Raw genomic sequence first — 13,616 nt, 5'->3', positions numbered from 1 at the left:
CTAAAGGACGCAGAAGCCGTGCAGAAATTCTTCCTGGAGGAGATTCAACTTGGAGAAGAGCTGCTGGCACAGGGTGAGATATCACTCTCTCAAACGCACTCATTTGCTTCATTCAGAAGTATTAACCCTCTCTCTCTCTCTCTCTCTCTCTCTCTCTCAGGAGACTATGAGAAGGGTGTGGATCACCTGACCAATGCGATCGCTGTGTGCGGTCAGCCGCAGCAGCTCCTGCAGGTCCTGCAGCAAACTCTTCCTCCTCCAGTCTTCCAGATGCTCCTCATCAAACTGCCCACTATCAGCCAGGTGGGTTGCCTATTAATTCAGGCATTCTGATTGTAGATTGCGATGTAAAAACTGCATCAGACTGTCAGTGAACAGACTCCCTGATTGGATATGTGTCTAAAAACATGTTTACTTGCTGTGGATTGGCTGATTTTTCACTCTTCCTTGAAGCGAAACCTCTTCACAAATAAGGACGCATGCTTCCTTTGGAGATTTAATATTTAGGCATTTAATGAAGATGCACAAACTCAATTTATGTTCGCTATACTGCACAGTGTATAAATAGTATGTGAAACAGTATGCAACAGTAAACATTTAAGAGTGTTTCTTTAACTTCAGGCACTTTCATCTCTGTGGACTTCTAGAAAGTAAAGTCTGGTTCAAACATTTGTTCACACATTAATTTAATTATTCTACTAATAATGTCCATCAGTGTGTGTTCATGCATCACAGGAGATTTATGTCATTCAAGTCATGAAATGAAATGGGGATGAACATGGTTAACCAGTTTTATGATTATTTGCCATTTTTCTTATTATACAACAGCACTGATGCAAAAATGCATCTCATATCACAACTGAATGTCTTAGTGAATGTATGTCTGGGGGATATGTGGACGCTAAGGGCAGCCCTACAGAAAAAAAATTATAAATACACAACAAATAAATAGGTGGAATATAGAAAAGCTCCAATCTAGGGCACGACGCTGTTTATGAGCATCCCGAGCTCAGTGATTTGCATCAACGTGACCGGAGTGCTTCAAAAGTTCAAGGCATCCAACAGTTTTTTCTTCTGCAACAGTTTATTAAAGCAATCCGTTGTCTGTCAGACACCCCAACATAAAGAATCGGCAACAGACTCTATAAAAAATACTGTCCACAATACCTCACAAATAAACCTGTGGACTATGCAGAATAATGGGAACATTGCTCCGATCATGACTAAAATATGCATTTATTGTTGAACGTGATGAATTTGTACAGAAGCAATGCTTTAAATAATGAGGACGAAAAGATGTCACTTTTCAAAGTTTACTCGCTGATAGTAACTACACGCAATGCACTGCACACTGTCAAAACGCATTAAACATCTTTTAATTCATCACTTTAAAATCACCACAGATAAAAATATTCAAGTTTGTTGTTGGACGACTAGTGGAGCATCCTGTCCCATTTGTAGGATGTGTATTTTTCTCTGACTTCTGTCTGCATCATTTACATTCGGCGTCTTCAGTCAGTCATTTAAATGCTGCCACACAGATGCTTTTTTTGATGGATATGAGTCTGGAAGATCGAATTCCTCTGTTATATTTTGGAGTTCGTTTGTTTAAGCTTCAGTTTCACGTGAATTGAAAGTTCAAGCACCGCGTGGCCACCGTCTGTAACCATAGCAACAGTGCCAGTACTCACACAGGCACAAGAGTTTTCACATTTAGGCTTACAAAATCTTACAAATAACTCTTTTATATTATATATTTATACATTATATATATATTATTTTTGCAACATCTTAATAAAGCTTTTTAACCGTGGATTCTAAATTCTTGCGGTTAAATTAACCGTGACATTTTTAATCACGGTTAATAGTGAGACGTATAATCATGGCATCCATAGCTGGAAATGACGCAGATGGAAATTATGTTTTTAACACTGATCAAATAAAATTATTGACTCCTTTTTCATGCTATGGCTAATTTCATAGCTAACATTTGATGTGTCCTACATACACACAAGTTTTCACACTTTTAACAGCTTGATTGGAAATGACGGGCAAAATAAGTGATATTTCCCTTGATTTGTCGTTGTTTTGATACCAATAACTAATATGGTGGTAAAGGCCAATAACCGATTAATTGGCCGATAGTTTTTAAAACTGATTTATAGAATGTCAAAAAATGTCCTTACTATGACAGGCCCAAAATGAATAAAATCCCAGATGCAGTTTATTGTTCAAACAAAATCCCAAACATAACCAGAAAAAATGAAGATTTGGTGCATAAGGAACTTTTAGTGTAAATAAGCCCTAAACACACTGGGGACTCTTATTTTTGAAAACTATCGCCGTAGATTTCTGCTGATAATCGATAGTACTAAACAGCAACTATCGGCACCGATTAATCAGTAAAACCGATATATGGGTCTACCTCTAGTTTTGTATCATATTTCATATCAATCATGCTCTTAACTGACACTTTTATCCACTTGATTAAAAAGTACACTGACTTAATAAAAAACTTTAGTTGGGGCAAAATTGTTTGGTGTGGTGGAAATAACTCGTGGGACAGTCGTCATTTTTGATAGAAATCATTTTCACACAATAAACATTGAATTAATTCTGTTTATTTTACTCTTTGATTGGATGATCAGAATTTTAAACATTTAATAAATTGTATTTTTATAATGTATTTTCATAATTTAATATTAAAGTCTGGGTCTGAAGACTAAAACAGTCAAATCTAGATATAAAAGAAATTTGAAAAGTACCAAAAATAAATGATGAAGGTCTGATATAAAGTTTCCAACACAGTTTTAATGAGACCTTAAAAAAAAAAAAAAAAAAAAGATTAAATCTGTTCGTTTGAATAAAAATCAACCCCTGGGACATGAAAGTGCCCGAATTTGAAGAAACACCTTTCAAACTGTAGTACAAACCAGATATAGTACGAGTAGTACATTATTCCGAACACAGCTGTTATTTTTAAGTGTTTCGTTAAATTCAGTTTTTCAGTCTTCATAATGCCAAATAACTGCAAATCTAATGTTTTTCTCTTTTCCCTCCTGCAGCGAATCATCAGTGCTCAGAGTGTGAGTGACGATGACATCGAATAGAAGAAACTTGCACGTGTTCTGACCCTCCCTCCCTATGACATCACTTCCTGTCTGCTTTCAATCTACAGTCACTCTGTCCCGCCCCTTTAAATCCATTGAAATCAAACACTGAATGCACACATCTGATCTTTAAAGGGTTTGTGTGTTAGAAATCTGGTTGTGTCGGAATCTGAAACGATCGTCTAACTGTAGCTGACAGCTTTAGGGTTTTTTCTGTAAAAGGTGACGCGTTTCAGTGTATATGAATGACAGAAAACTAGCATGAACTGCAAACATCGATATTTCCTTTGTCATTCATTTTACTAACAAAGTTTTTTTTGTTCTCAGAATAATGAAATATGCAACAACTACAAAAATGCATCTATAAAATGTTATTGTTCACGTGCTCTCGGCCTTAGATTCTCATAGACAGGATGTTTACAGTGTCATTAACTGACGCAGACAACAGCCAGCGAATGAGCACGCGATGCTTTCATACGTATATCTGTGTTCATGAACTGAAGTTATTTCTAAAGATTCTCAGACATCTTGTGTGATATCATGGTATGTTAGAGGCACTTTTAATGTGCTTTGATTCTGTTTCCTGTAGGGGAAGATTTTTTTTTTTTTTGCCTAAAATCAAAACGGATAAATCAATGAATCGCATCAAAAAGTGTCAAAATCATTTGTGCCTCCATTAATATTGTGCTGAACTTAGATTATGACACAAGATTGGCATTTAAGGGGGTCGTTCACCCAAAAATGAAAAAAAAATATCATCATTTGCTCATTCTCATGTTGTTCCAAACCCATATGACTGAAAAGCATACAATGATAGTATTTTAAAGGAATATTCCGGGTTCAACACAAGTTAAGCTCAATCAGCAGCATTTGTGTCATAATGTTGATCACCACATAAATTAATGTCGACTCGTCCCTCCTTTTCTTTAATAAAAGCACAAATGTGTGTTCCAGTGAGTCACTTACAATGGAAGTCAATGGGGTCAATCTGTAAACATTAAAATACTCACTGTTTCAAAATTATAGACACAAGACATAAACAATATGTGTGTTAACATGATTTTACTGTCATAAAATCACTTACTAACCACATCTGTGGAAAGATATATCCAGTTTTACAACTTCATTGCCATGATGATTTAATGTCAACAAACACTAAAACGACTGTAAAAATGATTTAAACAACTTTACAGCTTTACATGAGTTTAACAGAAGAATTAATGTAAGTGCTTTTATTAAATTATAAGTTTGCTTTTTGTAAAGAAAAGGAGGGACGAGTCAAATAAATGTTTGTGGTATGCAACAAATGCTGTCGAACTTTAATTGAATTTTTATTGAACATTCCTTTAAGTCTTCTGAAGTCATGCAAAAGTTTTGTGTGAGAATTTTTTGTCACTTTCATTGTAAAAAATAATATTAAAAAAATGGCAAGATATTTAAAAAAGTCAATTTTTGTGTTCCACAAAAGAAAGGAAGTCATATGAGCGCAGACAGAATCGGCAGACTCTTTTTGCGTTTTCTGTGCTGATTTTTAGGGAACATCTGTGGAATTCTGAGAAGAGATTTAAACATAGCAAACTGTATTAAATTGATCTGTACTGCATTCTTGTTGGTACCTGAACGCATCATGAAATTAACCCAAATATTTCATAAACAAACATACAATGGATGGACAATGCATAGAACTTTTATGAATGACACATTTCGCAATTCTGTGGAAGTTTTTGTGGAGTTTTCTGCAGAGTTCGTCTGGGGTTTGGAACAGCATGAGGGTGAGTAAATTATGACAATATGATTTTTTTGGATGAACTATGCTATTGCTGTTTGTTATTTTAGAAATTAGCTATAAAATTGCTAAGAACAAAAAGTGACACGTTAAATTGCAGACAGATGTGTGATAAACGAGCAGTGAGTGGTTTTCTCGTTTTTTTCTTATTTGATTAATCTTAATGTCACACTAAACAGCAGCTGCTGCACTTCAGTTCTGATATTTTGATACATCCCCGCTGTTTATGTTTATTTTAGACATAAATGGCTGTGTTTACATTAATACATAAACATTATCGGCATTTTCGCGGAATTTTGAAGTGTATTTTACGCGTTTTTTCCCTCTGTATTCCGGCAACTACCGCGATTTATATTTTTAGACATCAACTGATTGGACGAAAGTGTATACGTCACCACCAGCTTGACGCCTTCTGATTGGATGATTACCGATTCTATAACTTCTGACACTTTGTCTTTCTGACAGTAGAAAAACTATTTGTGTTTTTCTTTTTATTAAAAGTAAATGGCTGAATAAATGTACTGGAAAGAAAATAGTTTGTTATATGTGACATATCATTTTGTCCTGAACAATAATGAGTGATATGCTTTGCTTTCACTCACTGTTGCACTTGTGCATATGGTTGAGTGACAATAAAGGGATTTGATTTATATATATATATATATATATATATATATAATCTTTTATTTTTTAAGTCAGTTTTGCCAGGCTCCCACATCTATGGTTTCATTTTATACCGAATATAAAATATCAAGGTAACTACAGGCAATTACAATCATCATGGCGCTGCTCAATGGAAATGCTCAGAAAAACTGTAGATATGAACGACTCCTCAACTGGCCAATCGCAGACCGCTTGTAAATAGCTCTTAGTAGCCAATCAGAACGCAGGAGGCGGGACCTGCCAGAATGCAGGTGGGGAAAAAAATAACAACGGGTATTTAACAGGCGTGTTTCCGTACGCGCGCACACAAGTTGCCTGTCAGTCAAACAGCACGCGGGAAACAAAAAACGATCTTTATGTCGTTATTTGCGTAGTTTCCCTTTCTGCTCTCGTTTCCTTTTGACCTGTTTTGAGATCGATTAAGTGAGTTACATGTCCAATCAGCAGTGTTGAGTGTAATGCATTACTAATTAATTTAATTACTTTTTCGTTGAATAAATAAAGGGATTACTCTTAATTTTTCATTAATTTAATTAGTTCTGATGTAATTGTGTTAAATACTGTATAGACTCTAGAACAATTCTATATAAAACAAAGAATTTAAAATAAAAATGTAACTCTAATGTTAAAATGTGTTTTCTAATTTAACGCTGCCCCTTTAAATTCTTTGGCCAGTTCATGAATAATTTATTTGATTTTATATTATTTATTTGAATGAATTAAAAGAACAGTTTCATGTCCATCCTTGTATTTTTCATCTGGTTGAGGTTGATCAGGGTTTTAGAAAGTAATTCGTAATAATGTAATTACTTTTCAGACAGAGTAATTAGTACAGTAATCTAATTACACTGTAGAAGATGTAATTAGTAGTTAGTAATTAAATTTTTTTTAGAGTAACTTAACCAAGACTGTCAATCACAAACCTTTTATTGGCAGTTTAGTGACACAAGCATGTAAAACCTGTATAAAGTAACTGAACCGATATAAACCACAAGCATTAAATGTCAACAGTGCTTTTGTTTTTTTTCAATTTAAATTTCTTTTTCAGTCGTTTGCCTTTTTTTGCCATTGGATCTGCCATTTCTCCTTTGAAAGAGGATGATGTTTGATTCTTGCCCGCGTTTTTCATAAACTTCCTTCCTGTCTTATTTCTGCCTTCCTGTTGTGGTCCTTTGAATTCTCCTTTTGCTCTGTTTCCTCTTCTGTCACTTCCTGTCGCAGGTTTCCCTCCAAAAGGTCGACCTCGAGCCGTTTTCTTCTCTTTTTCCTTCTTCACTGATCGTTTCACGCGGATCTTTCGCTCCTGTAATTTGGAGCCATCGAGTTTCAAAGCCAACATGACAGAATCTGGACTCTGAAACAGAAGAAATATTTCTATATTGTGTCACATTGGACGGTTTATTAAAGGTTTAAATGACATCATTAACAAGGCAACAGAGTGCAATGGTCACGTCATGCTATTTCAGAGGTGTCGGTTCTGGACTTGTTTTCCTTTATAGACATTTCAAAATATCCTTCAATAAAGATGTTTAACGCTTGAACTAAACCAACCAGATCAACAGATGAAACACAACATTACAAACTTGCAAAAAAGTATTCGAAAATCAAACAAAAGGTACAAGACTATATATAAATATAAAATACAATATATTTAAAGTTTATTGCCAAATATATAAATACAAATAAGTTGTCTGAGAGTTTCTGTGGTAATAGTGTGCAACAGTGCCTATAACTTTTTCAGCCGCCTTGGTTCCAGAAGAGTTTTTCCCATAAATTTTTTCCATAGCGATTTCATAAAGTCCTTCATAAAAAAATGTTTTGGACCATGAACCAAACCGACCAGCTCTTAAGTGAATCACAGCATTGCAAACTTTGTTTTGAGGCAAAAAAATTATTTAAAAATCAGACAAAAAGACAAAGATACAAGACTGTGTACTAAACATCTATAATGAGGTAATGAACTACAATCCCATGATGCATTGCGAATGACGTAATCAAATTAAAAACATGAAAAAACATAAAAATATTGATTTAAAGTTAAGAATAGAAACAATAGATTAATCTTACTGCAAAATATTTATATGTAAGTAGTTTGAGAGTGTAGGGAGAGCGACTCTGCAGAGCTCTTTGGGCGAGCTTTGTTTGCTGCGATTCTCTGATTGGTGGACTTCCCCCTTAGGATCATGGGTAGTGTAGTTTTTCAACAGCAATTTCACTATTTAACACAATTTCTAAAAAAAGAAGTTGAAATAAGTGGACTGATGACTTCAACAGAAGCATTTACCATCGATTAACAACCTCGTATATCACGATAGGTCTGTCGTTAACCCGTGTGCGTCAATTTAAAAAAGTTACTCAGAGGTTCAAAAAACTGCCATAATAATATTATATATTAATATTATTTTCCACTTTCAATGAGTTAATTTTTTTAACCAACATCAGTCCTGATCATAACTACCAAATATTCATTCATTATCAGGATTTTAACCCTTTAAATGCCAGTTTGTTTATATAATGCCACTGTTGTTTTTTACACACACACACACACACACACAAGTTTCTCAATACACACTTACAAAACACACTCTGACATCCATACCAACACACACACACAATTTTAGCTGCATCATTCATTCAATTGGCCTGCAGTGCTCTATAATACAGCAAACAGAAAATAGGGGAAAAGCTTGTATTTACTCCATAGGCTAAACATGAGAAAAAATGGCACCATCTGGTGGAAAATATTAAACATATACATTTTGAAGCCAGAATGAAAGCATAATATCATAGAATTCATGATTTTATGCTTTAATGGCACTGGGATCAAATAGTGCAGTTTTAATGGGTTTCAATGGGGACATTTTTGTCCTGAAGGTCCTGAGTGTAACTATTTTGTGTACACAGTGTATTATAGATGTATTATAGGAACTGAGGTTCAAATATCAAAATTCCCCCCAAAATACACACCTTTGGCCAAATTTATGCTGTTGGCATTAACACAGCCAAAATGACTGAAAAAGCTCAAATGAAAAAGACAAAAATGTCCTGAAGGTCACACAAGTGTTAAAGGTTTATGAGTCATCATAAATATTCAAATCACCTATGGAGAAAATGAACGGTATTTTTACTTCTTAATCTAGGAGTTCATGCTACTGTATGTCTGTCTTTAAAGCTTTTATTGCTAAAAATCTATTTCTCTACAGAGACAATTCTTCTTTTTTATTTTACTTCACAATGTGGCACTCTATTAAAAGTTTTATTTCTGTGAACTTTTACCTCAAACAGGATGTATCCAAACCCTTTTCCCATCCCAGACTCTCTGTCCCGCACCAACCGCACAGCCTCCACATTACCACACTCCTCGAAGTGCTGCCGTAATGGAAGCTCCATAATATCTGCAATAAAATACAAATAAAGGTTCGTTTTAGAGAAACGGTGGAATCACATGAGAGATTCAGCTGACAAGAGAAAGACATTGTTACTCACCATACGGTAAATTGCCCACAAATATGGACCTTTTATGATCATGCTGGGAAGAAAAATGGCAAAATGTGGCAAATGTTGAGTTGTTCACTTAATAAACACATTTCAAATCTGACAGTATTATTTATAATACTCACTGCTGTTTGTCGAGAGACGCGATCTACTCTGATATGAAAACCACCCTGAATTTCCTGCCCGTTCCTGCAAATGTTCGAATGCTTTGTCAATAAATTCAATTATATAAACTGATAGCTGCATTCCTGGATACTGACTGATCAAGACAGCATTCCAGCTGTGCTAAAATACACAATATAGTGACAGCTATGACATGAAACAGCTATTCACCAGCTACTGTGAGGCAAAGTGACACTTAATAAAATAGTGTTTCAATGAAAATGTGTGTCCTTAATATTATTATTTAACATATATATATATATATATATATATATTACACACACACACACGTCTAACATATTTATATCAATTATATTAGTGGCAGAGAAAAAATTATAATAAATAAATTACAAATTTCCCAATTTAAAGCTAATAATCTTGTTTTTATTGAACTTACAATTTTAGGGCACTGGCAGCTCCATCTTCCTCTTTGAAGACGACATAAGCATTAATATTTGGTTTTTTAGGATGGACCTTCCTCCTGTAAACAGACAAAATGAACTGGTATTTGAACTGTAAACAATTTCAGTACATTTATTCTATGACGCTCTCAACCAGGAGACACAATACTCACTGGATGGCCGCCACTTTCAGAGACATCGTTGGATCTTCCCGAACCTGTGAAATAAATCTCTATTACAACAACCTGTGTTTAAATTGATTTATTTTCATGTTTATACATCATGTTGATGAAAATGTGCCAAATTTAGCCAAGACGGCTCATTTTTATCTGCTCTTACTGTCAGTTTAACGTTAAAAAGTAAAAGTTACACTAAATTAAAACGATCTATACAAACTATACGACGCACCACTGAACGAAACCGGACGGATTCAACTGTTCCCGCCTGCTTGAACAGGGAAAAAAGAATCTGTAAAAACAAAATGAGAACAAACATGTAACATGCTGGATTTAAAAGGGACAGTTCACCCAAATATGAAAATTCTCTCATCATTTATTCACCCTCATGCCATCCCAGATGTGTATGACTTTCTTTCTTCTGCAGAACACAAATGAAGATTTTTAGAAGAACATTTCAGCTCTGTAGGTTCATACAATGCAAGTGAATGGTGACCAGAAATTGTGAAGCTCCAAAAAGCACATAAAGGCAGCATAAAAGTAATCCATAAGACTCTAGTGGATAAATCAATGTCTTCAGAAGTCATATGATAGGTGTAGGTGACAAACAGATCAATATTTACGTCCTTTATACTATAAGTTCTCCTCCCTGCCTAGTAGGTGGTGATATGCATGAAGAATGCTAATCATCAAAAACAAAATAAGAAAGCGAAAGTGGAGATTTATAGTAAAAAAGGACGTAAATATTGATCTGTTTCTCACCCACACCTATCATATCACTTCAGAAGACATGGATTAAACCACTGGAGTCTTATGGAGTTACTTTTATGCTGCCTTTATGTGCTTTTTAGAGCTTCAATGTTCTGGTCACCATTCACTTGTATTGTATGGACCTACAGAGCTGAAATATTCTTCTAAAAATCTTCACTTGTGTTCTTCAGAAGAAAGAAAGTCACACACATCTGGGATGGCATGAGGGTGAGTAAATGATGAGACTTTTAGGGCAAGTAAACAGACACAATATTCAGTTAAAAGATTCTTTATTAAGTCATGTATTATAACTGAAGTACCTTCTTTGTGCAGCTTGGCGGAAGATTTCCCACAAACACGGTTCTTTTCATCTTTATTCTCTCCTCTGCCATGTTCTTCTTGTGTTTGACGGGTCGCTCTTGTTCCACTGTTGCATCATCAACATCAGGATGTTTGCGTTTGACTTTCTTTGTGCTATTCTGTCCATCATCATCTGCGTTCTGTAAAGCACTTTCTCTGTCGATTTGAACACAATTATTATTGCCCCCCACTTTTTCACCAATGCATTTCCAAGACTTACACGAAAATAATTCTTAAAAAAATGGAAAAGATTGAATAGAAAAGAATGAATAATGCGGTCACAGATCGGACATCGCTATGACTTGCGTGCAAGTTTCACTCTAAATATGTGCAATATCAACAGATAATTTTAACTTCAAAATTCCCTGACATTTTCCATGACCATGGCAACGCTGTGTTATGGAGTCATGTCTCATTTCATAAACACAACTGGAGTGACCCACCTGTCCTGTAGCTTCTTCTCTGCTGCTGACAATGTTTTTGGAATCGTCTTCTGTTTTTGAATCTTATCATTATTTTTCACGTGAGGGGAATCTGTGGTTGCTGGCGGGACTTTAGCGTCCGCCTGATGAGAAAACACACACACATGAATAACCGCTAGGAACAAAATACTTAAGACACTCTGATAATAGAGGATATCTCATGTGATTAAAATACTTTCGGTGCAGGGACGAAGACTAAAGTATTCGCTGATGATGATGTGGAGAATAAAGACGATAAAGCACCAGATTTGTGTTTATCTGGAAACAGACTGCCGGACACCTGACCAATCGTATAATCTCCAGCCTGTCCATCATTTCTGCTGTCAGTACTGCAACAACAAACATCAAATATCAGTTAAAACAACACATTAAAAAGCACTGACAAAAAAGTACCATGGTAATTCCATGTTTTTGACAAGTATCATGGCATACATACTCTTCCAGGTAAATACATGAAAGCATGTAAATAGCATGGAATATGATTAACAAATAATTTAATACCAAGGTAAATTGAAGTACTATGGTCTAATTCACTATAGTACTACCACAGTACTTTTTAGTGGTAAAGTTAAACATTTTCACTACTAGTTAGTAAAATAGCTTTGATTTAATCATTTTAATAGTTTAATTTAACCCTTGTGCATCAATTTAAAAAAGTTACTCAGAGGACCTTAGAGGACAAAAATGTCTGCGTCAAAAAAACTGCCATAATAATATTATATATTAACATTATTTTCCACTTTCAATGAGTTAATTTTTTTAACAAACATCAGTCCTGATCATAATTACCAAATATTCATTCATTTTCAGGATTTTAACCCTTTAAATGCCAGTTTGTTTATATAATGCCACTGTTGTTTTTTTACACACACATTTCTCAATACACATACAAAACACACTCTGACATCCATACTAACACACTATTTTAGCTGCATCTTTTATTCAATTGGCCTGCAGTGCTCTATAATACAGCAAACAGAGAATAGGGGAAACGCATGTATTTACTCCATAGGCTAAACATGAGAAAAAATGGCACCATCTGGTGAGAAATATTAAATATGTACATTTTGAAGTCAGGGCTCCGGAATGAAAGCAGAATATCATAGAATTCATGATTTTATGCTTTAATGGCACTGGGATCAAATATTGCAGTTTTAATGGGTTTCAATGGGGACATTTTTGTCCTGAAGGTCCTGAGTGTAACTATTTTGTGTACACAGTGTATTATAGATGTATTATAGGAACTGAGGTTCAAATATCAAAATTACCCCCAAAATGCCGTTGACATTAACATCGAAAAAACTAAAATGAAAAAGACAAAAATGTCCCGAAGGTCACACAAGGGTTAATTAAAATAGTATTCTATTCTGTATTGTTATTAGGCCTGTTGTTGTTGTTATTAAGATAACTGGCACCTTTGACAGTACGTATCGTGCCAGTACAGTTCTAATGCAATAGTAAGCATATTATATTTCGATAGATTTTACATTATATAGTTTGTACGATTGCATTACGACAAACCTCTTTACGATCTGTTTCTTCTTCATGTTTCCACTCTGTCGGTCACTTTCAGTCTCTGTGATTATTTCTGTCACTCTCTGTGTAATACATTAATAATGCCCTGATGATCTGTTAGATATTTTAATCCTTTAAAATTATGTTTTAGAGTTTCACAAACACGTTGATCTCACACGTCCACGTGTGTGCAACGTGTTTTCTGTCTCCCGGAAACCACAAAGACTGACCAAAGGTTCCCAGTCGTCGGGGAAAAACATTATTTATTATATTTTATATACTGGCCCATTGCAAGTGCCTTGTTATGTAACCACGATATTTGTTGATGTTTTCGTTATTTATTTATTTGTTTTAATATACGAGGTACGAGTCGAAATGCTGTCGATAGAGCCAAAGATCGTTTAGCCCGAGACGGACCACTTGTATTAAAATTAATAGGAGGTATTTGAACGCCCAACGGATGTAGAAAAGGAAATCCCACCTTACATGTAAAAGAGTCAGTCAACTCGAAAACGCGCATGCGTATAAGCTGGACCAGCCTGGAAAAAAATAGCGTTTTTAGCGTGATCTGAATTAAAGAAGAACAATTAATGATACCATTGTTGCCAGATTTACTGCTGATTTGAAATAAGTTCTTTAATTGCAATCTTGACCAACCGTTTTGGAGAATTTGGTCGTTCCCCATTCAAGTAGATCAGAGCTGCACTTTCATGCTG

General features: G+C 35.0%; 2 protein-coding genes across 2 annotated transcripts in view; one reads left to right on the top strand and one right to left on the bottom strand.

The window, feature by feature from the left end:
• The window catches only part of LOC127427562 (mitochondrial import receptor subunit TOM20 homolog B-like), a 7,853-nt gene extending 4,079 nt beyond the window's left edge, over window positions 1–3,774 (top strand). Inside the window, exons 3-5 of the mRNA XM_051675194.1 lie at window positions 1–73; window positions 161–303; window positions 3,066–3,774. The exon at window positions 1–73 is cut by the window's left edge and continues 9 nt beyond it. Coding sequence (XP_051531154.1) covers window positions 1–73; window positions 161–303; window positions 3,066–3,110 — 261 coding nt within the window. The 3' untranslated portion in view covers window positions 3,111–3,774. The remainder of the gene's footprint in view (window positions 74–160; window positions 304–3,065) is intronic.
• A 473-nt stretch (window positions 3,775–4,247) lies between these two features.
• On the bottom strand, window positions 4,248–13,129 carry rbm34 (RNA binding motif protein 34). The gene is made up of 11 exons (XM_051675192.1): window positions 12,907–13,129; window positions 11,561–11,714; window positions 11,347–11,468; window positions 10,864–11,059; window positions 10,026–10,085; window positions 9,791–9,834; window positions 9,614–9,697; window positions 9,180–9,243; window positions 9,046–9,088; window positions 8,836–8,954; window positions 4,248–6,913 (listed from the first exon to the last, which is right to left on the bottom strand). Exons 1-11 carry the CDS (start codon window positions 12,930–12,932, stop codon window positions 6,557–6,559), a joined length of 1,269 nt encoding a protein of 422 aa, XP_051531152.1. The 5' UTR covers window positions 12,933–13,129; the 3' UTR covers window positions 4,248–6,556.
• Window positions 13,130–13,616: the final 487 nt, after the last annotated feature.

This window comes from Myxocyprinus asiaticus, chromosome 37, assembly GCF_019703515.2.
Source record: "Myxocyprinus asiaticus isolate MX2 ecotype Aquarium Trade chromosome 37, UBuf_Myxa_2, whole genome shotgun sequence".
NCBI lineage: Eukaryota > Metazoa > Chordata > Actinopteri > Cypriniformes > Catostomidae > Myxocyprinus > Myxocyprinus asiaticus.
The sequence above is the reverse complement of the archived record's forward strand: the minus strand, read 5'-3'. Positions and strand labels throughout refer to the sequence as shown.

Coding starts and splice junctions, on each gene's coding strand:
- rbm34 (XM_051675192.1), bottom strand. CDS start 12,932: ATGAAGAAGAAACAGATCGTAAAGAG. Junction 11,469..11,560: donor TCTTCGTCCCTGCACCGAAA/GTATTTTAATCA, acceptor TTTTCTCATCAG/GCGGACGCTAAAGTCCCGCC. Junction 10,086..10,863: donor CGCCAAGCTGCACAAAGAAG/GTACTTCAGTTA, acceptor TTGTTTTTACAG/ATTCTTTTTTCCCTGTTCAA.